General features: G+C 40.0%; 1 protein-coding gene across 1 annotated transcript in view; it reads left to right on the top strand.

Moving 5' to 3' along the window:
* The window catches only part of DNAH8 (dynein axonemal heavy chain 8), a 1666792-nt gene that overhangs the window by 1136040 nt on the left and 506557 nt on the right, over positions 1-24195 (top strand). The window contains 2 exon segments of the mRNA XM_033937418.1: positions 3876-4054; positions 19633-19820. Of these exon segments, the coding sequence (XP_033793309.1) occupies positions 3876-4054; positions 19633-19820 (367 nt within the window).

Below are 24195 nucleotides of genomic sequence, written 5' to 3'. Positions count from 1 at the left end.
GCATAGGTATTTAGACCAAACAGTGGGAAGAGGTAAAACACGGATCTTACGGACCTCGCCGATCTAAAACCGCACGTCCTTAAAAATTTGAGGTCCGTGCATTGACAAATCCGCCTTTTAGCTTATTCCACCACTTTCCCTGCGCACTCAGCTCAGGCCCCCAGCTCTACCTTCCCTAATGCCTTAGGAGGGAGGAGGCCACCGTGGCTTTTGCTAATTAGCCCAATCGTCCCTTCCTCCAGATCTCTCCCTCCATGCTGATTCCAAGAGTCCCCGCGATATGACACTGGATGGCAAATAGCTGGGTTTTGGGGGGGTTAAAAAATGTGTGCAAAGGTCTGCAGTGTATCTGACCTTGCGGACCTCATGGATCTGAACTGCACATCCGTAAAAATCTGAGGTCCGTGCCACTTTTAGTCTATGGCTCTGACAGACCTTTATGATATTTTAGTGCTGACAGATCCTAATGCTTTTCCCTCCCTTTGCTGAGACTACAAGTGGCATAGACCTCAGGGCAAAAATTTTGCCGCTAGTGAGCCTGCAGTGGTCGCAGCCATTGACTGAGTGCCTATACAGACCTTCTGATGCAGAATCCAATTTCCATGGACGACCCGGGTCCCTTTGCTCTTATGTCATGGCTCTTGAATGCGAGGCCTTAGAGCATAAAAGATATTATGCCCTTGTTGTGGATTCTTTGTTGAGGTCTAAGAAGTCATCCATAATGTTGACCCACGCTAAGGCATGGAAACCCTTCAAACATTGGTGTGTCCAGGATCAAGTTGACACTTATTCAGCTCCGATCATGTGGAATATTGCCTTTCTTCAGGCTGGTTTGGATAAAGGCCTCACTGTGACTTTTCTATGGGTCTAGGTGGCCAGGCTCTCTTGTTTTAGATCTTGGGAACATCGGTCCTCCTTGATGACTCATCCTGATGTTGGAAGATTCATGAAAGGGGGTCTGCATGTCTGACCACCGGTTAAGCATCCTTTCCTATCCTGGGACCTTAACTTGGTATTGTCCAATCTTACCAAGGCTTTTTTTGAGCCCCTTCATGATGCTTCTCTCTCGGACTTGACGCTCAAGATCATTTTTCTGGTCACTATTACTTTGGCATGTCATGTGTTGACATGTCATGTGTTGTTACTGCAGGCTTTATCTTGCAGGGACCCTTTCCTCTGTATTTCAGAGATGGGAGGGGTTTCTTTGTACAGTTCCTTCCTTCCTAAGGAAGTTTCCACTTTCCATGTTCATGAGGACATGTGTTTGCCTGCCTTTCAACTGACAGGTTCCAAGACACAGGTCCGCCTGTTGAAGAAATTGGATGTGCGCAGAGCTCAGCTGCATTATTTGGAGGTCACCAACGAGTTTTGTCTCTCTGGCCATCTGTTTATGCTGACTCACTTGGTTAGGTGGGACTCTCCTGCCATAATTTCTAGATAGATCTGTAGGGCCATTTCATCAGCCTACATTCATTTGGAGAAACAGTCTCTTGTTTCCATTAATAATAATAATAATAATAATTTTATTTCTTATATAGGCGCATTCTACCAGGATTATGGCTTCTTTGTGGGCTGAAGCTAGATCTGTCTCCTGCTGAGGTTTGCAGAGCAGCCACGTGGTCTTTGCTGCACACGTTTACCAAGTTCTACAGAGTGGATGTGGCAGCTAGACAGGACTCCGCCTTTGGGTCCTTGCTGCTGGGGGAACTAGCTGCTGGGGGAACTGCTTTTGTATGTCCTTACTGTCTAGAATGTATTACTTACTGTACTGGAAAAAGAGATTATGTACTTACTCTGGTGACCTCTTTTCTAGTAAATAGTTGAGAAATTCTAGACTTCCACCCTCTTTACTATGTCTGCTTACAGTTTTCAGTCTGTTTATGCTTCATCAAGCTGATTCTTAGATGCATATCAGCCCTTGGGGGCTAGGAAGAATTTGTTTATATGTTTCCAGTTATTGGGGAGTAGTTTCTGAGCTCTTTTGAAGCCTGTGTTGGCAGTTAATGGTTCTATTCAGTTACTGTTTGAGCAGAACTATTTGTATGAGCCTGTTGCTACAGGTGCCTCTACTTCATCTGTATTGGGTGGCTCTCAGTGCTTGGGTACTAACTGTAGAGGGAGCTAAACAGCACTGTGAAATACTATAGAGGCAGAGTGAAAAATTTGGAGTGGATTCCTTCTGCAACCATGCGGCTAAAGGGAAATAGCCCTACTGTCTAGAACAGGGGTGGGTAATGAGGGCCACAGTCTGGTCGGGTTTTTAGGATTTCCTCAATGAATATGCATGAGATCCATTTGCATACAATGGGTGGCAGTGCATGCAAATAGATCTCATACATATTAATTGTGGAAATCCTGAAAACCCGAATGGATTCCGGCCCTCGCCCATCCCTGGTCTAGAATGTTTCATCTACCTACTGGAAAAGAGCTTACCAGGGTAAATACATAATCTCTTTATATATTTCTTAAACAATTTTTATATCTGATAAGTGACTTCCTGAAAAGAGACCCAAACTCTATTCACTGGAATTAATGACTCCTTTAAATCTTCATCCATTAATAATAATGATTGCGATTGTAATAAAATTTCTGTTCTCAGGGTTTCTATCTTTGATTTAAAGTAATTATCTAACTTATTTGACGATGGAATATTTGATTTATCATTTAATGTAATATAATCAACCTTTGTTAAGAAATTAATGATTGAAAACAATTTCTTATCTATATGCTCCACCCCTGGAATTATCTTTTCTAGTAATTGTTAATTTAGCTTTATATTTTTGAATCATAATTCTCCAATTAATCCTTGCTTCTTCAGTGCCTACTTTATTCCAGTATCTTTTCAATTTCCTACATTCTCTTTTTTTAAAAAAAATTCTCTTTTTTTTTTAATTCTTTATTCATTTTTTCATCTTTCAACAAGTGTACAATACACATATCAACAATTAACAAATCACTTGAAAATCTTATCAGCAATGTCTTTATATAAATAATAATCCCTCCTCGCCCCTTCCCTCCCACCCTGATATTAATTTTCCAAATAACTCTCCAATACCCTCCCACCCCCCTTCTACTATAAAATAGTGTATCATTCACAGAAAACATGGTATTTAATCTTGAGAATACAATGCTAATGGCTCCCAAATTTTAATAAAGTTTCTATAATTTCCATTTTGTACCGCTATTAATCTTTCCATTTTATACAGATGACATAATGAGTTCCACCAAAAATTAAAACTAAGCCTACTGTGGTCTTTCCAGTTATTAGTAATATGTTGAATGGCAACTCCTGTCATAATCAATAAAAGTTTATTGTTACATGATGATATCTGACTCTTTTTCCTCATAAACATGCCAAATATCACAGTATCATAAGATAACGCTACATGATTTTCCAATAAACAATTTATTTGAACCCAGATTGATTTCCAAAAGGCCAAAATATAGGGACAATAAAACAAAAGATGATCCAAAGTCCCTACCTCAAGATTACAATGCCAACATCTATTACACAAAGAACTTTCAACTTTTGCAATCTAACAGGGGTCCAAAAAGCTCTATGAAGAAGAAAAAACCATGTTTGTCTCATAGATGCCGACATCGTACATCTTATTCTCCAAGACCAAATTTGTGGCCATTGAGATGCAGAAATTTGCTGCTTAATCTCAATGCTCCAAATATCCCTAAGACCATTTTTAGGTTTTTTGTTAACCAAATCATTAATAGCTTTATACCACTGTGCGGCCTGGTGACCCAGAAAATTCTCTTTTTAATATAATTAAATCTTCTGAAAACTAGATTAGGCACCTAATGGAGCCTATTAATAATACAAACAGTATTTTAACCTTTTTTGTTTGTTGTTTTTTTTTTTACAGATGTTATATCACATTGGCTCAGGCATTGGGAATGAATATGGGTGGAGCTCCAGCAGGACCAGCTGGCACTGGTAAAACAGAAACAACAAAAGATATGGGCAAGGCCTTGGGAAAGTACGTTGTTGTGTTTAACTGTTCAGATCAAATGGACTTTAGAGGACTGGGAAGAATATTCAAAGGTAACAACAAAATTATATAGATAAAACTTCTATTTTTTAATTGCAAATTACTTTTTCATTTTTCTGATACACACAAATATACCAAATTCTGTTCATAAGAGGGACAAAACCTGAAAACTCTATAGGATGCAAGGAAAAATATCTTTCATTATAAAACACTTATCAATTGTTTGAGCTATACAAAGTAAAATATCTAATGAACAAACACAGCATCTGATGAAATGAAAAAAAATAAATATGGTAACTATTGCTTAGAGCCCCATCCAGTCACATTCCTTGATAACTATAAATATACCCCCACCCCCTTTTACAGATGTGCAGAAGAGATTTTTAGCACTGGCCAGCACAATGAATGTTCTGTGCTGATCCCACGCTTATAGGAACTCGATGACCATCAGAGCAGCGCAGAGCATACAGCGTGCCGGCCAGCGCTAAAAACCTCTTCCATATTTTTGTAAAAGGGGGGGATAAATAGATGAGATATATTTGCTTACTGTTTCAGTTTTATGCAAATTAGTCTCATGCATATGCATTATGGTCACTATGAAATCTAAGCCAGCTAACAGATAAAGACCCTCTTTTACTATGCCGCTGCCCAGGATTTTACCGCAGCCCAGAGCACTAAATGATTCGATGGTCATTGGAATTCTATGAGCGTTGGAGCATTTAGAGCTCTGAGCCACAGTAGAAACCTCTACCACAGAGTAGTTAAAGTGGGGGTGGGGGGGTAGGGAATTACCAACTTGTGCTATAATGAGTGCATGCATTAACTTTGTGTAATTATGCATTAATTTAATAAACCCTGTTTTCCAGTGCAATAGGAGAGACATTCTAGACCAGGGCTGCCCAATTCCAGTCCTTGAGATCTACAGGCAGGCCAGGTTTTCAGGATATCTACAATGAACATGCAAGAGAGAGATTTGCATACCAAGAAGACAGTGCCGGCAAATCTCTCTCATACATATTAATTGTAGATATCCTAAAAACCTGGCCTGCTAGTAGATCTCGAGGACCGGAATTGGGCAGCCCTATTCTAGACCGTAGGGTTATTTCCCTTTACCTGAATGGGCTGCAGAAGCGACCTATTACAGCTTTTTCACTCCACCTCTAGAGTACTTCACAGGATAGCTTAGCACCGCCCATCAGTCTTTCTCTTCTGCATGTGACTGCAGTGTGTTCTGCTCTCTCCAATATATTATTTTTAATTCGACGTAGTTTTGTTCCCTTACGCGGTTCTTTCGCATTTTAAATATATTTGAAGTGATGCTTGCTTGAGAATTCACAGATTTCGGTCTGAGTGTGTCCTGTGGCAAGCCATATTACATTATATTACATGAGAGATTTCCATTCCTCCATTACCTTGCGGTTCAAGGCAGATTACAAAAGAATTATAGATGGTGGGTTACAATGGAAGATTATTTGTCATTTCTAGAGAGGTAAAGAGAAGTCCAGTAGTTTTAGTGTGGCAGGAAGATGGAGGTAGGACGGTAAGTGTGATGTTAGGTCTGTTTTTCAGGAATTTCTTGAAGAGTATAGTTTATTTCTTTTTTGAACATCTTGTAGTCTGGGGTAGATATCAGTAGATTGGAGATCTGGTTATCTAGTTTTGCTGCTTGAGTGGCTAGGAGGTTATCGTATAGTTTTTTCCATTTTACTTCTTTGATCAGGGGTGTGTGAATGGGGTGTGTGTTTTTCTATGTCTGATTGAGGTGGTTTGGATGAAGCAGTTGTTCAGGTAGGTTGGGCTGTCTCCATTTAGGGTTTTGAATAACATACAGTAGAATTTAAATAGTATTTTTTCTTGTATTGGTAGCCAGTGTGAATTGATGTATGCTTCTGTAATATGGTCGCGTTTCCGGGCAGGGAAGGTAGAGGATGTTGCAGTAATCTAGTAGGCCTAGGATTAGGGATTGTACCATAAGTTGGAATTGTGTTCTTTGAAAGAATTTCCGGACTTGTCTTAGGTTTCTCATAACTGTGAAAGATTTCTGTATTGTTTTATTTTTTTGCGGTTGCATGGTACAGCATCTGTCTATAGTCATTCCTAGTAGTTTTATGGTGGTTTGGATGGGATAGTTGGTTGAGTTGATTTCTATATTGCTTGTGGGTGGGACTTAGGCTAGTCTGTAGTAAGACTGCGCTAGTGCTTACTACAGCTTAGTTAATGCTTAATACAGCTTAGTAAAAAGGAGCCCCAAAATGTATAGCCAAAATATATCGATTTGTGCCCATAATTTTAAAAGAAATTCACTTATGCAGAGGGCATGGCTTGGAGACGTAATGAGATGGTCAGGTGAATGAACTGTTCCGTGGTAAAAGGCTAATTGTGGTTAAATAAGCTACAAAATAATATCGCAAATCATCTCAAAAGGGAAGAACTGAAGGCAAAATGGCATCAGGTAAGCTGACAAAAACCGATTCAGCGGGAGTGAGCTTAGGAAATACATTACATTAGGGACTTCTATTCCGCCTATACCTTGCAGTTCAAGGCGGATAATAAAAGAACAAAAATGGAGCTGGCAACACCGTCAAAGGTTCCATTGCCAATGGAAGAAATTGAAAATAAAGATATTTTTAAGGAGCGCCAACAAATTAAAGAGATAGTAATACAAAATGCAAAAAATATTCAAGAGGTCAAAGAAGAGATTGCAAGTCTTAACAGAATGCAGATAGTTGATTTTAAAGTTGATCAATTAGAAAAACGAGTTGAACAGGCAGAAACAGAAATGATACAATACAAAATGGATCATAAAGAAATAGAAATGTTAAAGAGAGAAAGAAGGAATAATTTAAGAATTATTGGGGTGCCGGAGGGGGTAGAAAAAAATGACCCTATAGCCTTTCTTGAACAATTTTTGCCTAAAATTATTCCGCTTAAAACTAAATTCCCACTGGAGCTAGAAAGGGCACACAGGATCCCGACAAAAAGGAAAGACAATCAAAAGGGTCTGCGTCCTTTAATTTTTAAGCTGCTCCATTACCAACATGTTATAGAAATTATTAAGCTGGCAAAAGAGAATAAGAACCTTAGATGCCAGGATTCAAAAATTCAAATAGTGCCGGACTTTGCGAAGGCAACGGCTTATAAAAGAAAAAAGTTACTTGAGCTATGCCCACAACTAAGGTCGATTGGTGCCAGATATGGATTGATGTACCCGGCAATCATGCGGGTCACTTATGCAAATAAAACTTTAAATTTCGAGGATCCATTGAAATTACAGGAGTTTTTGGAGCACTGTGATCAGCCCATGACTACATGAACTATGATTACCGTACATGATTTACGTTTACATGATATAGGATTGATTTACTTTGAAAGTTGGGATTTTTTCTTCTTTTCTTTATTTTGTTTATGTTCCGTTACAGCTTATTTGAAAGGAGTATATAGAATTTATGAGTTAGGGGCTTTCCTCTTTGGGAAGTTACGGTTTGAATTTGAAATGATTTGAAATACTGGTAAAGATACATGGAAGGATGAAGAAGTAAGATTCCATGAACTCAACATTCCACAAGCTGCGGTTTCAGTGGATATTGGAAATCTTGAACGTTCTGATATGTCAGTCAGCTGTGATTCTAGATCTGTTAAACTGACATTGGACTGGATTTGGCATGAAATTAAAGTCAGAAAACACAGATCAAAAGAGAATGGCTCTAATTCCTGGAATAAAACATGCAAAATAATTTATAATTTTGGTTCTAGCTTCAGAAATTCAACGGAAGAGAATCTGCTTGCTGATAGGAAACCATAGAGCAAGGAATGAGAGATAAAGGAATGTAAGAACAAAATAAAAGCTGCGTTGTGTCACACCAAGGTCCATTAAAAACCCGGGATCCTATCTCTGACAGGGGCCAGCCAATATTGTATGTACATATCTAATATCAAAAAGATAGAGTTGGCTGGTTTCTTTTGTCATTGCGGAGAAAAGTTCAAAAAAGAATATTGCAATATCATCAAAGAGCGAAGTTTCAATAATAGTCAAGTTAAGGAAAGTCACTGATAAGTCACTTCTTCTATCTGAAAATTATGTAGCGAAAACTGTTATAATACAGAGCAAGGAGTATAACAATAACAAAAAACTGACTTTGTGTTTATGCACGCGAGTGATTCGAATTGTAACAATTAATACAGAAATTTACGAACATCGGGAGATGGAATTCGTTATTAGGAAAAGGAAATATAAACATGAGGCAGAAATTGTAAACTGGACTTCAGAAAAATAACTTGGATGGGGACGAGAAGCGTGTGGAAATATGACTGATAGAAAATGAGAATGCTCAGGAACAGATGGAACTAAAGTTTGTGAGAGAAGTTTGAAATGCTCAAAGAAGAGTACTTTCTGCTCAAGGGATAATGCGAGCTGACTTGGAAGAAGAGAGAGATGATGGAAGGAGTGTTGGATATCATTATTGTAATGGTGATATTTTCCAGGTCTATGGAATAACCACGTTCTTAGGATGATGTGATAGTTTATAAGGAAGGAATAATTAATTTTTTCTTTTGTTTACTTCTCTTTCTTATCAGTTTGCTTTAAACAGAAATTCCGTCTTTCATGTTTATATTACTAACTCTTCCTGAAATCAAATTTCAAAATGTGTTCTGATATTTTATTTGAATTGAGGTATATCTTATTATCCCAGGACAAGCAGGCAGCATATTCCTAACTGATGGGTGACGGCACTGATGGAGCCCTGGTACAGACAATTTTAGAGTGATTGCACTCTAAGAACTTAGAAAGTTCTAGTTAGGCCGCACCGCGCATGCGCGAGTGCCTTCCCGCCTGAAGGAGGCGCACGATCCCCAGTTTCTTAGTTTCCGCGGAGCTAAGAAGACGCATTTTTTTTAATAGCCGTTGAAAAACTTTTCCTTGCCTTCCCGCTCGCGCGTTTTTTCCTTGAGAGTTCCTCTCTCTTCTTTCTTTTTATTCTCCTCCTTTTCACATTAAAAAAAAACCAAACAAAAACAATTTCTTTTTCTTTTTTCCGTCTCGCCCCGGCGGGGCCTGTTGCCACTATCGAAGCCTCCGCCTTCGATTTAGCGGAGGCCGTCTTTACCTTCATGCCCCCACAGCCGGGCTTTAAGAAGTGTCAACGGTGTGCACGTCCCATCTCCCTGACCGACCCCCACAATTGGTGTCTACAGTGCCTGGGTCCGGATCACAGGAATTCTACTTGCACCCGTTGCACTTCTCTTAAAAAGCGCACCTTAAAAAATAGACAAATTCAGCAAAAACTGCTCTTCAGTGCCGATATAACTGATCCCTCGGCATCCACCCTGACGTCGGCAGCCCCTTCTAAATCGGCACTGACTTCTTTGACACCGCATGACATCGTTCCGGTGTCACACCCTCCAGGTAAGTCAGCTAAGAAGCCTTCCTCTTCCCTGGAGAGGCCTCCGGTCGCTCCGGCAGAGAGTCCAATCCTGCCGACCTCGAGGCGCCCTCGTAAACGCGCCGCCCCTATAGAGGTGAGTGCATCTTCATCGGCCTCCTCATCCTCTGGGCGTCGAGCGGTACTGCAGGTACCGCAGAAAAAGAAAGCGATACCGGTGCCTTCTTTGGATGATCGTATTGCAGCCATCCTCCAAGTCCAACTCAAAGAGCAATTGCAGCAGCTTCTTCCTGCTCTGTTGGCACCAAACCTTCCAGTCCCAGTCCGGTCTGAGCCTCCGGTACCAGTCCAATCTGAAATTCCGGTACCAGTCCAATCTGATCTGCCGATACCGGCTACAGAGCAGCCTCTCTTATTGGCTTCACTCTGTCGGTACCGGTGCATGCCGCCTCTTCGATCTCTATGCCTGTATTATCTGCAGAGACGAGAGGCCTGCACCGTGCCGTTCAAACGACATCTGAGCAGCCACAGCCTTCTGTACATTCCCGTCACCAGTCTCTTCTCACTTCTCCGGGCACCGCTTCTCTGCAGTCCGGGAAGTCGGTGCACAAAACTTTACACACTGAGCCTTTGACACCGGGCTCCCGAGGTCGGGACTCTCAGGTACGTGATCCTGATCTGTGGGACGACTCCGAAGAACCTCTGGTGTCTGATGAGGAGGCTTCTTCGGCTGAGGATGATCCTTCTATCCGGGAATCTTCTAAACCTGATCAATCCTTCACACACTTTTTGAAGGAGATGTGTGACTCCCTCTCTATTCCTTTGGAGGCTGAATCCAAGAAATCTAAGGCATTCCTTGAGGTCTTGGACTTTGATCAGCCTCCAAAGGAATTTCTTAAATTGCCCCTCCATGACATTTTGAGGGAAACTTTTTATAAAAATTTGGAGACACCTTTAACCATCCCTGGTGCTCCTCGCAAGTTAGACACTTTGTATAAGGTTATTCCCATTCTGGGCTTTGACAAGCCCCAACTCCCCCATGAATCCTTGCTGGTAGAGTCTACTCTCAAAAAGACTGTGGGCACTAGTGTCTATGCTTCTGTCCCTCCTGGCAGAGAGGGAAAGGCCATGGATAAGTTTGGCAAGCTTATGCTAGCCAATCACTCAGGTAATTACGCCTTTCATTTCTCTTTTTACCTGAAGCACCTCATTCAACAACTGGCTTCCTTTGAGAAGTATCTCCCTGAATGGAAAATACCTTTATTTCACCAATATACTTCCAGTTTGTTACAGCTCTGAAAATTCATGGTCCGTTCAATTTATGACACCTTTGAACTGACCTCGAGGGCTACGGCGATGGCTGTTGCTATGCACCGTTTAGCTTGGCTTAGGGTTTCGGAGCTCGATGTCAACCACCAGGACCATCTTGCCAATGCTCCTTGCCTCGGGGATGAGTTATTTGGTGACTCTCTAGACACTACCACACAAAAATTGTCTGCACATGAGACTAGATGGAACACTCTCCTGAAAAACAAAAAGAACCCGCCCCCTGCTCGGCCTTTTCGCCAAAATCTTCTTATCAATGCCGCTACTCTGCTCGTCCCCTATCACCTGCTCCTCAGCAACCTCGACGGCAGCGTCAGCAACAACGCCAGCAGCCTCGTGCTCAACAGCAGCAACTGGTGAAAACTCCTGCCCAACCTAAGTCTACTCAACCCTTTTGACTTCATTCTCCAGGGCCTAGCCAGTCTTCCACCATCTTCCCCTCTGCCTCAACCCATAGGAGGACGTCTTCCCACTTTCTCAGCCATTGGGAGTGCATCACTTCAGACCAGTGGGTTATAAACTTCATTCGCCACGGCTATTCTCTCAACTTTCAGACTCTTCCCACCCACAGTCCTTCAAAAGAGTCTGCTTTGAACACATCTCAGTCCTCCCTCCTCCTTCAGGAAGTCCAATCCCTTCTTCTTATGAATGCCATCGAGGAAGTTCCTCTAGATCAGAAGGGGCAGGGATTCTACTCCCGCTATTTTCTGGTTCCCAAAAAACCCGGGGACCTCAGACCCATATTAGATCTCAGGGATCTCAACAAATGCTTGGTCAAAGAGAAATTCAAAATGCTCTCTCTAGCCACACTTTATCCTCTTCTCACTCAGGACGACTGGCTAGGCTCCCTCGATCTCAAGAAGGCCTACACTCACATCCCGGTCAATCTGACCTCCAGACAGTACCTCAGGTTTATGATCAATCACTGTCATTACCAGTACAAAGTGTTGCCCTTCGGTCTAGCCTCCTCTCCCAGGGTCTTCACAAAATGTCTCATTGTGGTGGCCGCTTTTCTATGCTCTCACCATCTCCAAGTCTTCCCTTACCTGGACGACTGGTTAATCAAGGCTCCTTCATCTCAGGAAGTGGTTCATGCTACCAACCAGACCATCCTATTTCTCCAAATTCTGGGTTTCGAGATCAACCTGCCCAAGTCACATCTCATCCCCACTCAGCAGCTTCAGTTCATTGGAGCGATCTTGGGCACTGTTCTCATGAGGGTGTTTCTTCCATCCAACCGCCTTCAGACCCTTCTTCATCTCTGTCAGCAGGTGCTCCCACAGCTTTCCATCTCTGCAAAACAAATGATGATACTCTTGGGTCACATGGCCTCGACAGTTCATGTCACCCCCTTCGCACGTCTTCACCTGCGCACTCCTCAATGGACCCTAGCTACCCAATGGTCCCAGGCGACGGATCCTTGTTCGCGACACATATCTGTGACATCGTCTCTTCGACAGTCTCTGCAATGGTGGTTGAAATCTTACAATCTCTCCAGAGGCCTTCTGTTCCATCTGCTTCCTCATCATTTAGTCATCACCACAGACGCATCCCCATATGCCTGGGGAGCTCACTTGAACGATTTCCAAACTCAAGGTCTTTGGACTGCCCAGGAAAAGAAACATCACATCAATTTCCTGGAACTCAGAGCGATGTTTTATGCCCTCAAGGCTTTTCAGCATCTCCTCTTTCCTCAAGTACTACTACTTTGCACAGACAATCAAGTTGCAATGTACTACATCAACAAACAGGGTGGGACAGGCTCTCGCCTGTTATGTCAGGAGGCCCAAAAGATTTGGTCTTGGGCGACAGCTCACCATTTATTCCTGAAAGCTGTCTACATTCAGGGAGAGCAGAATTCCTTAGAAGACAATCTCAGCAGAATTCTCCAACTCCACGAATGGACTCTTGATCCCAAGAGTCTCCAGTCCATTTTCGCTCAATGGGGCACTCCTCAGGTGGACCTTTTTGCGGCTCCTCACAATCATCAACTGCCCCAATTTTGTTCCAGACTCTACTCCCCTCACCGTCTGGCAGCAGATGCGTTTCTCCTGGATTGGACCAATCTATTCCTTTATGCATTTCCTCCTCCTACCTCTCATGTTGCGAACCTTGTTCAACCTCAAGAGGGAACATGCCACCATGATTCTCATCGCTCTACATCATGTGCCCGACAACATGATGCACGACCTACTCCTACTGGAGCGATGGTCTAGGACATGGCAACTCAACTTCAATGCCAAAAAATGCAAAGTTATGCACCTGGGCAGCCAGAATCCATGCAAGTCTTATACCCTTAATGGCGAGATCCTAGCAAAAACGGTAGCAGAACGAGACTTGGGGGTAATCGTCAGTGAGGACATGAAGTCTGCCAATCAAGTGGAGCAGGCTTCGTCCAAGGCAAGACAAATCATGGGCTGCATACGAAGGGGTTTCGTCAGTCGTAAGGCGGAAGTCATTATGCCATTGTATAGATCCATGGTGAGGCCCCACCTGGAATACTGTGTGCAATTCTGGAGGCCGCATTATCGCAAGGATGTGCTGAGACTGGAGTCGGTGCAAAGAATGGCCACCCGGATGGTCTCGGGACTCAAGGATCTACCATACGAAAAACGGCTTGACAAATTACAGCTATACTCGCTCGAGGAGCGCAGAGAGAGGGGGGGACATGATCGAGACGTTCAAGTATCTTACGGGCCGCATCGAGGCGGAGGAAGATATCTTCTTTTTCAAGGGTCCCACGACAACAAGAGGGCATCCGTTGAAAATCAGGGGCGGGAAGCTACGAGGTGACACCAGGAAATTCTTTTTCACTGAAAGAGTGGTTGATCGCTGGAATAGTCTTCCACTACAGGTGATTGAGGCCAGCAGCGTGCCTGATTTTAAGGCCAAATGGGATCAGCACATGGGATCTATTCACAGGGCAAAGGTAGGGGAGGGACATTAAGGTGGGCAGACTAGATGGGCTGTGGGCCCTTATCTGCCGTCTATTTCTATGTTTCTATGTTTCTACGGTGGCCCAGGCAACATTGGTTCTCCCTTCTGCTTCAACTCAGTTCCAGGGAGCCCATACTTCTTCCACTGTTTCCTTCTCTGCTTACTCAGCATCAGCAGTCCCTCCTACATCCCAATCTGCAGTCTCTGCACCTAACAGCTTGGTATTTCTCGGGCTGACCTTGGCTCACTCACTTCTTTCTCAGCCTGTCCGTTCTATTCTTGATGCTTCCAGGAAGCTGGCCACTCTTCAATGTTATCAACAGAAGTGGACCCGGTTTTCTTCCTGGTGCCTTCTGCATCATCATGATCCAGCTTCACTAGCAGTAGAACTAGTGTTGGATTATCTTTTTTCGTTGTCTAACTCTGGTCTCAAGTCTACTTCTATCAGAGTCCACCTCAGTGCCATTACTGCTTTTCATGAGCCAGTTCACGGAAAACCTCTTACTGCACATCCTTTGGTTTCCAGATTCATGCGGGGGCTTTTCAATGTGAAACCACCTCTCAAGCCCCCTCCTGTGGTCTGGGGTCTTAATTAGTTCTTTCCGCCTTAATGAAACCTCCTTTTGAACCATTGGCCACAACTCATTTCAAATTTCTCACTTGGAAAGTGGTCTTCCTTATTGCTCTCACCTCTACCAGGAGGGTCAGTGAGTTGCATGTACTAGTTGCAGATCCACCTTTCACTTTCTTTCACCATGACAAAGTGGTTCTGCGTACACATCCAAAGTTTCTCCCTAAGGTTGTATCTGACTTTCATCTTAACCAGTCCATTGTCCTGCCTGTATTCTTCCCGAAACCTCATTCTCATCCTGGAGAACAGGCTTTGCATACTTTGGACTGTAAGCGTGCTTTGGCTTACTATTTAGAGCGTACTAAGCCTCACCGCTCATCTCCTCAACTTTTCCTGTCTTTTGATCCCAATAAATTGGGTCATCCTGTTTCTAAACGTACGATATCCAATTGGCTTGTTGCTTGCATCTCGTTCTGTTATGCTCATTCTGGACTGCCACTGGAAGGTTCTATCACGGCCCATAAGGTTAGAGCTATGGCAGCATCTGTGGCTTTCCTCAGATCAACTCCTATTGAGGAAATCTGCAAGGCTGCTACTTGGTTCTCAGTTAATACTTTCACATCTCATTATTGTCTGGATGCATTCTCCAGACGGGATGGACACTTCGGCCAATCTGTTTTACAAAATTTATTTTCCTAATGGCCAACCTTCCCTCCATCCCTCTTTTTGTTAGCTTGGAGGTCACCCATCAGTTAAGAATATGCTGCCTGCTTGTCCTGGGATAAAGCACAGTTGCTTACCGTAACAGGTGTTATCCAGGGACAGCAGGCAGATATTCTTACGTCCCACCCACCTCCCCGGGTTGGCTTCTTAGCTGGCTTATCCTAACTGGGGACCGCGCACCTCCATCGGGCAGGAAGGCACTCTCGCGTGTGCGGTGCGGCCTAACTAGAACTTTCTAAGTTCTTAGAGTGCAATCACTCTAAAATTGTCCGTACCGGGGCTCCGTCAGTGCCGTCACCCATCAGTTAAGAATATCTGCCTGCTGTCCCTGCATAACACCTGTTACAGTAAGTAACTGTGCTATACAGGAAGGTATACTATGGGAAAAGTTTTTGTTTGGATCCTTAACTATTCTAATAGTTAATAAAATGAAAGTATGGCCATTTATGTGATAAGGAAATTTAATATGGCATCTTATAGCTTTATTTATTATAAATTAACATAACATTTTTGTGACAAATTAGAATGTAGAAGAATTCATTATACAGGATTTTAAATATAGGAGATAAAATAACAACAGGAGAAAGGATTGATTTGGTATAGATAAAATATTGCATAGTTATGTGGATTAGCTAAATGTACTGGTTTATGGGTAATTTAATAATTAAGAAATACTTTATTTAGTATTCAATTAGTATTGTTGATATATAGAATAGTAAAAAGAATCCTATTAATTTGTGGAAAATCTGATTTTTATAAATTTTTATGAAATGGTTATAAGTTAATTATGATTTAAGTTTAATATATGCAAAGATTTATATAATGAGTCAAATCTGGATTTTTAGTAATTAACCTTCATTAGTATAGTTCAAAAGAGGGGATTAAAAATTAAATGGATTTTATATAATATGTGATTCACATTACAGTATTGGATAGCTTATTATAATTAATGATGTTTTTGGATTTAGCCTGAAGGGAGTTTTTCGTCACCTGATTTTACATGTGCGTTTCCAAGTTTTCACTTTTAATTCGGGAAGGTTGGGTGGAGGTGGGATGGGGTGTTGGAGGGAGGGAATTTGGAGGAGGGGGGGTTTAGTCTAAATTTGAAGATTGGGGAAAATTATTATATATTAATTATTCAGTATATTATGAATTTCTGGTTATCTGTAGGTATTATGATTAAATAATATAATGGATTTTAAAACTTTTTTATTAAATGTTAATGTCCTTAACCATCCGATTAAAAGGGAAAAAAAAACGTTATTATACTTAAAACAACAGAATGCGGATATCTGTTTTTTAAAAAAAATTCTTTATTCATTTTAAATCTGACAACAAGTGTACAAAATTATAACAACATAATAATATCTGTTATATCCAAGAGACACACTTGTCTGCTGTAGAATCTAAAAAATTAGAGGGCAATTGGGTAAAGCATTGCTTTTTTGGCCCTGCTGTAGGTAAAAAGGCGGGAGTAGCCATTCTGGTGAATAAAAAATGCACTGCAATGCTTAAAATGATGGCTTCTGTTCCTTTAGGGAGATGGTTACATGTAGACATGAGCATGGGCAATACTACTATGGCACTGTTTAATGTATATGCCCCCCAATTCGAACCAAATTGAGTTTTTTAAAAGTCTACAACAATTAATACTGCCACTAGTTGCTTCTAATTTAGTAGTGGCGGGGGATTTTAATGCTGTTATATGGATAAAAAAACCTAGTAAAATTATGAAATCATTAAGACTAGATAATTTTATACAATCTTGTAATTTGAAAGATATATGGCGAATACTTCATTTTAATGAGAGGGAATTTTCTTTTTGTTCCCATGTTCACAATTCTTTTTCAAGAATAGATTATATCTTCGTTTCAGATCAGTTAATATAACAGACTACACAAGCCTCCATAGATCCAATTATTTTGTCTGATCATGGTGGAGTGTGGGTTGGATTCAAATTAATTGATCAAGATGGTAGTAGACCAATATGGAGATTTGATAATACATTGCTTGTGGATCCAAATAAAGATCCTACATTGGTTTCAAACTACAGGCCTATTTCTTTAATTAATGTAGACGGAAAACTTTTGGCTAAACTTTTGGCTTTACGTTTGGCTAAGGCTCTTCCTTATATAGTTAGTATGCACTAAACAGGGGTTGTTGCTCAGATACATTCTTCCAATAATACCAGATTGGCTTTTCATATGTTATATTTAACAAAAGCCATGAAAGATCCAGCCTTTTCTGTATCCTTAGATGCAGAGAAGGCCTTTGATCGGGTGGAATGGACCTTCATGTATCAGGCTATGGATTGGTTTGGTATAAGTCTAAGATTTGTACAAATGATTCAAACATTGTATAGCTCCCCTGTTGCTAGATTGTATATTAATAATAATTTCTCAGAGCGTTTTAATTTACAAAGGAGGGTTAGACAAGGTTGTCCCTTGTCTCCTTTACTTTTTGATATAGTATTAGAACCCTTGTTATTAGCTATTCAGCAAGTGAAGGAGATACAGGGTATTACGTATTCTGGTAGGTAAATATAAAGTCTCTACTTATGCAGATGATATACTGCTTCATTTGAGGAATCCTGGAATAACCATTCCTTATTTGCTTGAATTGATAGAGAAATTTGGGAAATTTTCAGGTTATAAAATAAACTGGAATAAATCAAAAGTTCTTCCTCTAAATGTACATTGCACAAAAGGTTTATTTGATTCATTTCCCTTTTTATGGAGGGAAGAAGGAATAAAATATTTAGGTATTTGGATAAAAAACACGCTAGAAGAAACAATGAAAGTAAATGAAAAATTATTATTACAGAAGGTAACAGAATTATGTGAGTAATGGAAGCCTTTACATCTGTCTTGGAGGGGGAGAGTCCAAACTATTAAAATGATGATTTTGCCTGTGGTTTGTTACCAAATGGGTATGATACCAGGTTTTTTTTTTCAGGGGTGTTTTTATAAAAAATTAAACAGTATTTTTACAAAATTTGTTTGGCTGAGTAAATTGCTAGAATTGCCTTAGTGTCTTTTTTCAAAAGCCAATTGCAGAGGGAGGGGTAAATTTTCCCAATTTCTATAGGTATCATCAAGCCTATATTATGCACCACGGTATGTATTGGGTCCTCTCAGAGCTCATAGAAAAGCTCCCAGACTGGTTGGGGTTGAAATGGTAGCTCTTATTTCCTCTCAGGCTCGGCCATGTTCTTAGTATCAAAGTGCCTAGAGTGTATAAAGAAAACAGAATATTAATAGATACATGGAAAACTTTACGATATGTAAACAATTTAACACCTATTCTAATTCAAAAATCTACAAATCAAACTATATGGCTGAACTCCAGATTCAAATTGGCGGGTTTAAGATTATCTGGAAGTATTGGATAAAAGCAGGTATACGCACGTTAGATGATATTATATCTAATGGTAACTGCTTGATTTTTCACAGTTGCAACATAAATTTGGCCTTGATAAATCACAAAGTTATAGGTGGTTGAACTGAAGCCGGCTATTCAGGCGGAGTTCCCTGAATAGAAAAATCTTAATAACCAATGCTTTCTTATGAGTTCTTATGCTTTCAGGCAGACTTCCTGGGGCACCAGGCCGCACAGTGGTACAAATTATTATCTGGATATATGAATAAAAAAACAAAAACTGGACTTAGAGGTATTTGGAGCATTGAGATTAAGCATCAAATTACTGCGTCTCAATGGCCACGAGTTTGGTCTTGGAGGATGAAATGTATAATGTCTGCATCTATGAGGCAAACATGGTTCTTCCTGTTGCATAGAGCATTCTGGACCCCTGTTCGTTTACAAAAATTGGATTGCTCTAAGTCTAATAGATGTTGGCATTGTCATCTCGATGCGGGGTCTTTAGATCATCTATTGTTTTATTGTCCATTTATTTTGGCATTTTGGAAGTCGATTTGGGGCCAAATAAATTGCTTGCTAGAGAATCATGTGGCATTATCGTATGACAGTTTTATTTGGCATTTCTATGAGAGCTAAGAGCCAAATATCTTCCAAAAATAATAAACTTTTACTGATTCTGACAGGAGTTGCCATTCAGCAAATAACGTATAATTGAAAAAATTGGAACAGATTGAATTATAGTTTTTGGTGGAGATCAGTGTGTCATATTTATAAAATGGAAAGAGCATTAGCTGTTCAAAAATGATATTTTAATAAATTTCAGGATGTGTGGGGGCCATTAATAAATTATTGTAATGAATAGACATCATTTTTTCCTGATTAACATAAATGAAAGTATGGGGAGGGGGTGGGTTTTTGATTTTCATTATTTGTTATGAAGGGAAGGAAAGAATTTATTATATTATATTATATGTATTATTTGATATTAGTATGGTGGGAGAGAAGGGAATAAATCTTATTTAATGAGAAAATTTGTGGAATTTCAAGTGATGTATTAAATTAAATTGTTAATTTCTGTGCATTTGATGTAAAATATAAAATGAATAAAGAATAAAAAAAAAAAAAAAAACTTCACTTATGCAATCAACATTTGATGCTGGCCATATTACGTATGTGGTTTTTAATATTTACTCCAAGGCCTTTTATAATTCAGAAGTCTTTTTTTAACATTATGAAAATTTTTCTAATTAAAATTGTCAGGTTTAACTAAGATTGTTATGACAATAGAAAAATATTTTTTCTTGTCTCATTGTAGGTCTTGCTCAGTCTGGATCATGGGGATGCTTTGACGAATTTAATAGAATTGATCTCCCAGTTTTATCAGTGGCAGCCCAGCAAATTTATATTGTTTTGGTTGCAAGGAAAGAAAGAAAAAAGCAATTTTTGTTTTCTGATGGAGACCTTGTTGATTTAAATCCAGAGTTTGGATTTTTTATTACAATGGTAAGAGAACAATATTTGAAGTGTTTGATAGTTTAAGGGGAAATGGCAAGTGTGATGTTTTGAAAGCTTACAAATACTCTCATACAAGACATAGGGCTCCTTTTATCAAGGTGCGCTATGGGGGTTAGCGCGTCGGACATTTCATCACGCACTAACCCCAGCGGCAAGCCAAAATACTAACGCCTCGTCAATGGAGGCGTTAGCAGCTAGCGCGGCAGGTGGTTTAATGCGTGGTATTCCGTGCGTTAAACCCCTAACGCACCTTGATAAAAGGAGCCCTTAGCCAGAATAGTAAAAATTTTTAACTATTACTTTAAAATCAAAGTTCTTTTTCTCTTTGAGGATTCCATTTACTGCAGGTGTGTTAGCCAATTAACATGGGAATTACTGCTTTCCAACTTTTGATGTGAGTTTCAGCTAACAGGTATTACAACTTAACTTTTAATACGTGGTGATTGCTACATTAAACAGCTAACACAAACATTTTCATGGAAAGGCATGGAATAAACAGAGACTGCATCAGAGTTAATGCCAATATATTGTAAGTTTTTTTAGTTTAATTTATTTAAAATGTCTTAGGGATATTTGGTCTTAGGGATATTTGGAACATTGAGATTAAGCATCAAATTAATGCATCTCAATGGCCACGACTTTGGTCTTGGAGGTTAAGATGTACAGTGTCAGCATCTATGAGACAAACATGGTTTTTTCTTTTGCATAGAGCTTTTTGGACCCCTGTTTGTTTACAAAAATTAGATAGCTCTAGGTCTAATAGATGTTGGCACTGTCATCTTGAGGCTGGGACATTAACATAAGAACATAAGATCATTTATTATTCTATTGCCCATTCATATCATTATTCTGGAATTCAATTTGGCCTCATAAATAGGATGATGGAAAATCCTATAGCCTTGACTTATGATACTATCTTATTTGGCACAGCAATGAGAGCAAAGAGTCAAATTTCTTCAAACAATAACAAACTTTTATTTATACTGACTGGGGTAGCAGTACAACAAATTACATATAACTGGAAAAATGATGATAGGTTAAACTATAACTTTTGGTGGAATTCCATATGCCATATATAAAATGGAGCGTGCATTAGCAACACAGAGAGGTTATTTTGGCAAGTTTCAGAAGATCTGGGGACCATTAGCAGATTTCTGTAATGAATGAAATCATTTTCCCATAATAAAACTCATATTAAGAAGGGAGGGGGGTGGGTTTCATCTTATTTAATTTATCTCATAAAATATTTGTCAATAGTTTATTATAATTGTTATGTGTATTGGGAGGGGAGGGAAAAGAAGGGTTTAAATTTTAACAACAATTATTATACATATTAGGTAATACAGATATTTTAGGTATTATTGTTTATAAATACAGAATAATATATTGTATTTACAGTGATACATGAAAGGAATTCAAGTGTATGTTTTATGTGATCGTTTTAAATTTCTATGTTACACTTGTGGATGTTTGAAAATGAATAAAAAAATTTTAAACAAAAGTTTATTTAAAATGTGCTATACTGCCTTAGCTGACTTGAAGGACTAGGCAGTATTCAGTCTAAAAGGAATCAGCACTATACAGTATACCAGGCTCTCTAGTAAAATCTTAGGTTATAATCAATGAGCTGGTATACTCTAGTGCAGGGGTCTAGTCTTTGATTTATATACCGGGTCATTTCGTAGTAGAGCTCGACTTGGTTCACAAATAATTAAGACCAAATAACATATAAAATGTGAACAAGAGAAGAAGGTGTTAAAACACTATTAGTTTGTCAATTCAGAAGGTAAGTCATTAAGATATTGTGAAAACAATAATGTTTTTAAAATTTTACAGAATTGTTGCAGATGACCTATTAATCTAACAGAGTCAGGGAGTTTATTCTAAGTTTCTACCAGTTTAAGTACAAGAGATTGGTTAAGCTTCCCAACAGATTTAATTCCTTTAAAAGAAGGGAATGTTAGTTTATATTCCAATGTAAGGGAACAAAAGGGTCAAAAATTCCATAAAGAAACTTGAAGACAATACATACACACTTAAACTGAATCCTAAAACGAACCGGAAGCCAGTGAAGCTTTCTCAACAAGGTAGAGACATGGTCGTACTTTCTCTTCCCAAAAATGAGTTTTGCTGCCGTATTCTGTATCAACTGCAGTCATTTTAGACTGCCCTGCTTAATGCCTGCATAAACAGAATTACAATAATCCAACTGGGCAAGCATAAGCCTGAACCAGCACTGAGTAGTGCTCTTGATGAAATAGTGATCTAACTTTTGTCAGCATACGCAAACTAAAAAATCACTTTTTTACCAGCAAGTTTATCTGATCATGGAATGTGAGAGATGAGTCCAGAATGATACCCAAAATTCTGGAGGAGAAATCCATGTGTAATGAAATATCTGTTTTTAATGTGATAACCGCAGGAAGAGTTTCTATTCTAGGTCCAATCCAGAGCAATTTAGTTTTGGCAGCATTTAATTTTATTTAAATAGTGCCCACGTCTGAAGTTTGGAAATACAACAATCTATACTGGAGACTAAGGGCTCCTTTTGCAAAGGTACGCTAGGACCTTAACACGTGGAATAGCGTGTGCTAAATTGCCGCATGCGCTAGCTGCTACCGCCTCCTTTTAAGCAGGTGGTAATAATTTTTCTAGCGTGTGCTATAGCGCGCAGTAGTTTTGTGCGTGCGCTAAAACCGCTAGCACAACTTACTAAAAGGAGCCCTAAGTTACTGAGATCAAGATTAACTTCCAATAGAATAAAAATATTATCTGCATAAGTAAATATAGTTTCTGCAGATGTAAGACAAAAATTTTTCAATGAAGTCATATAAATGTTAAATAAGATTGGTGACAAAGGGGAACCCTGTGGCACCCCACAACTAGATTTCCTTGAAGATGAAATCTCGCCCTCTAAATAAACCTCGTAAAATCGCAGCGATAGAAACTTACTGAACCAATCCAAAACTACTTGGTTTAAACCTATATCTGATTACATCCGAATCAGAATACCATGATGAACAACATCAAATACAGCTGACAAATCAAATTGCAGCAGCACAGTACATTTGTATTGAATCTTTGATATTAATGACAATAAAAGGGGTTCTATACTAAAATTTGGTCTAAACCCATGTTGGAATGGTAATAAGATGGAAAATTTTTCCAGGTAATTGGAGAATTGACTAGAGATAATTGATTCCATCATTTTTGTCAACAAATGTATATTCGCAATTGGACAATAATGGGAAGGCATCAAGGGATCCAAGTTGGCACTTTTCAAAAACAGTGTCAAAATTATACTGCCCATACTCAATGAGAAATTACCATTGCCAAGGAAATGGTTTAATAATGATGCCAACCATGTGATAGCCATTGGGAGAATATCCCTAAAAAGATAAGAAGGAAAGGATCCAATTTGCAACTGCACCTACTCAATTTTTCACATAAATTTAGGACTTGAAATTCTGAAACTAGGTCAAAAACATTCTACAAACGATCCACAGGGGTGGGCAAACTTTTTGATTCGTGGGCCACAGTGGGTTCTTAAATTTGACAGAGGAGCCGGACCAAGAGCAGATGGATAGAGAGTTTGTGTGAACTAATATAAATTAAATTTAAACGTCATAACATAAAAAGTTTTGGTCTTTATAAGGTAGCAAAGCATGAAAACGTAAGGCTTATTGTACAAAACAAATGTACGTGATCAGCTCTCCCTTCCTCTCCTTCACTCCAATTCTTCATCTTTCCTTTCTCTCCCCCACATGTGCAGTATTTTTCCTCCCCTTTCACCCATTCCCTTGTACCTTCCCTCTGCAGCATCTTTCTATCCCTCCCTCCCATCCCTCGTGCAGCAGAACCCTTGCCCAGCTTCCCTCCCTCCCTCCCATCCCTTGTGCAGCAGAACCCTTGAGCACCTGCCTCCGCTGTACAGCTGAACCCCCGCTGACCCTCCATCCTTCTCTCCCATCTGAATCCCGCCGACCGCGAGCCCCACATACCTCCCTCCAGAGCAGCATCAGGCCAGCAACACTCTAAACAGGCTGCTTTGCAGTCTCTCATCAGGGTCTTCCGTGTACCGTGTTACTGATGACATCATCAGTGATGCGGCAGAGGTTTGCGCTAAATGGGTGCCCAAAGAGTGCCCTTGTACCATATGCCACGCAGCATGTGAAGGGGGGACTGAGGAATGGGTGAGAAGCCAATTTGTTGGGGCTATATTCCTTTCATAGCCCCTTAATAGTGGTTATCCTAAACGCAAGAGCGCGGAGGCTGCGGATCTCATGAGACGCAAGTTGGAGTCCTCTTCAGGAGATTCAAAGCTGCTTAGTAGGACAGTTTCTCTGGAATTTGTTAATTTGAT

The sequence above is a fragment of the Geotrypetes seraphini genome, chromosome 3 (genome assembly GCF_902459505.1).
Source record: "Geotrypetes seraphini chromosome 3, aGeoSer1.1, whole genome shotgun sequence".
Classification (NCBI taxonomy): Eukaryota; Metazoa; Chordata; class Amphibia; order Gymnophiona; family Dermophiidae; genus Geotrypetes; species Geotrypetes seraphini.
Note: the sequence above shows the minus strand (reverse complement) of the source record. Positions and strands in the feature narration are given on the sequence as shown.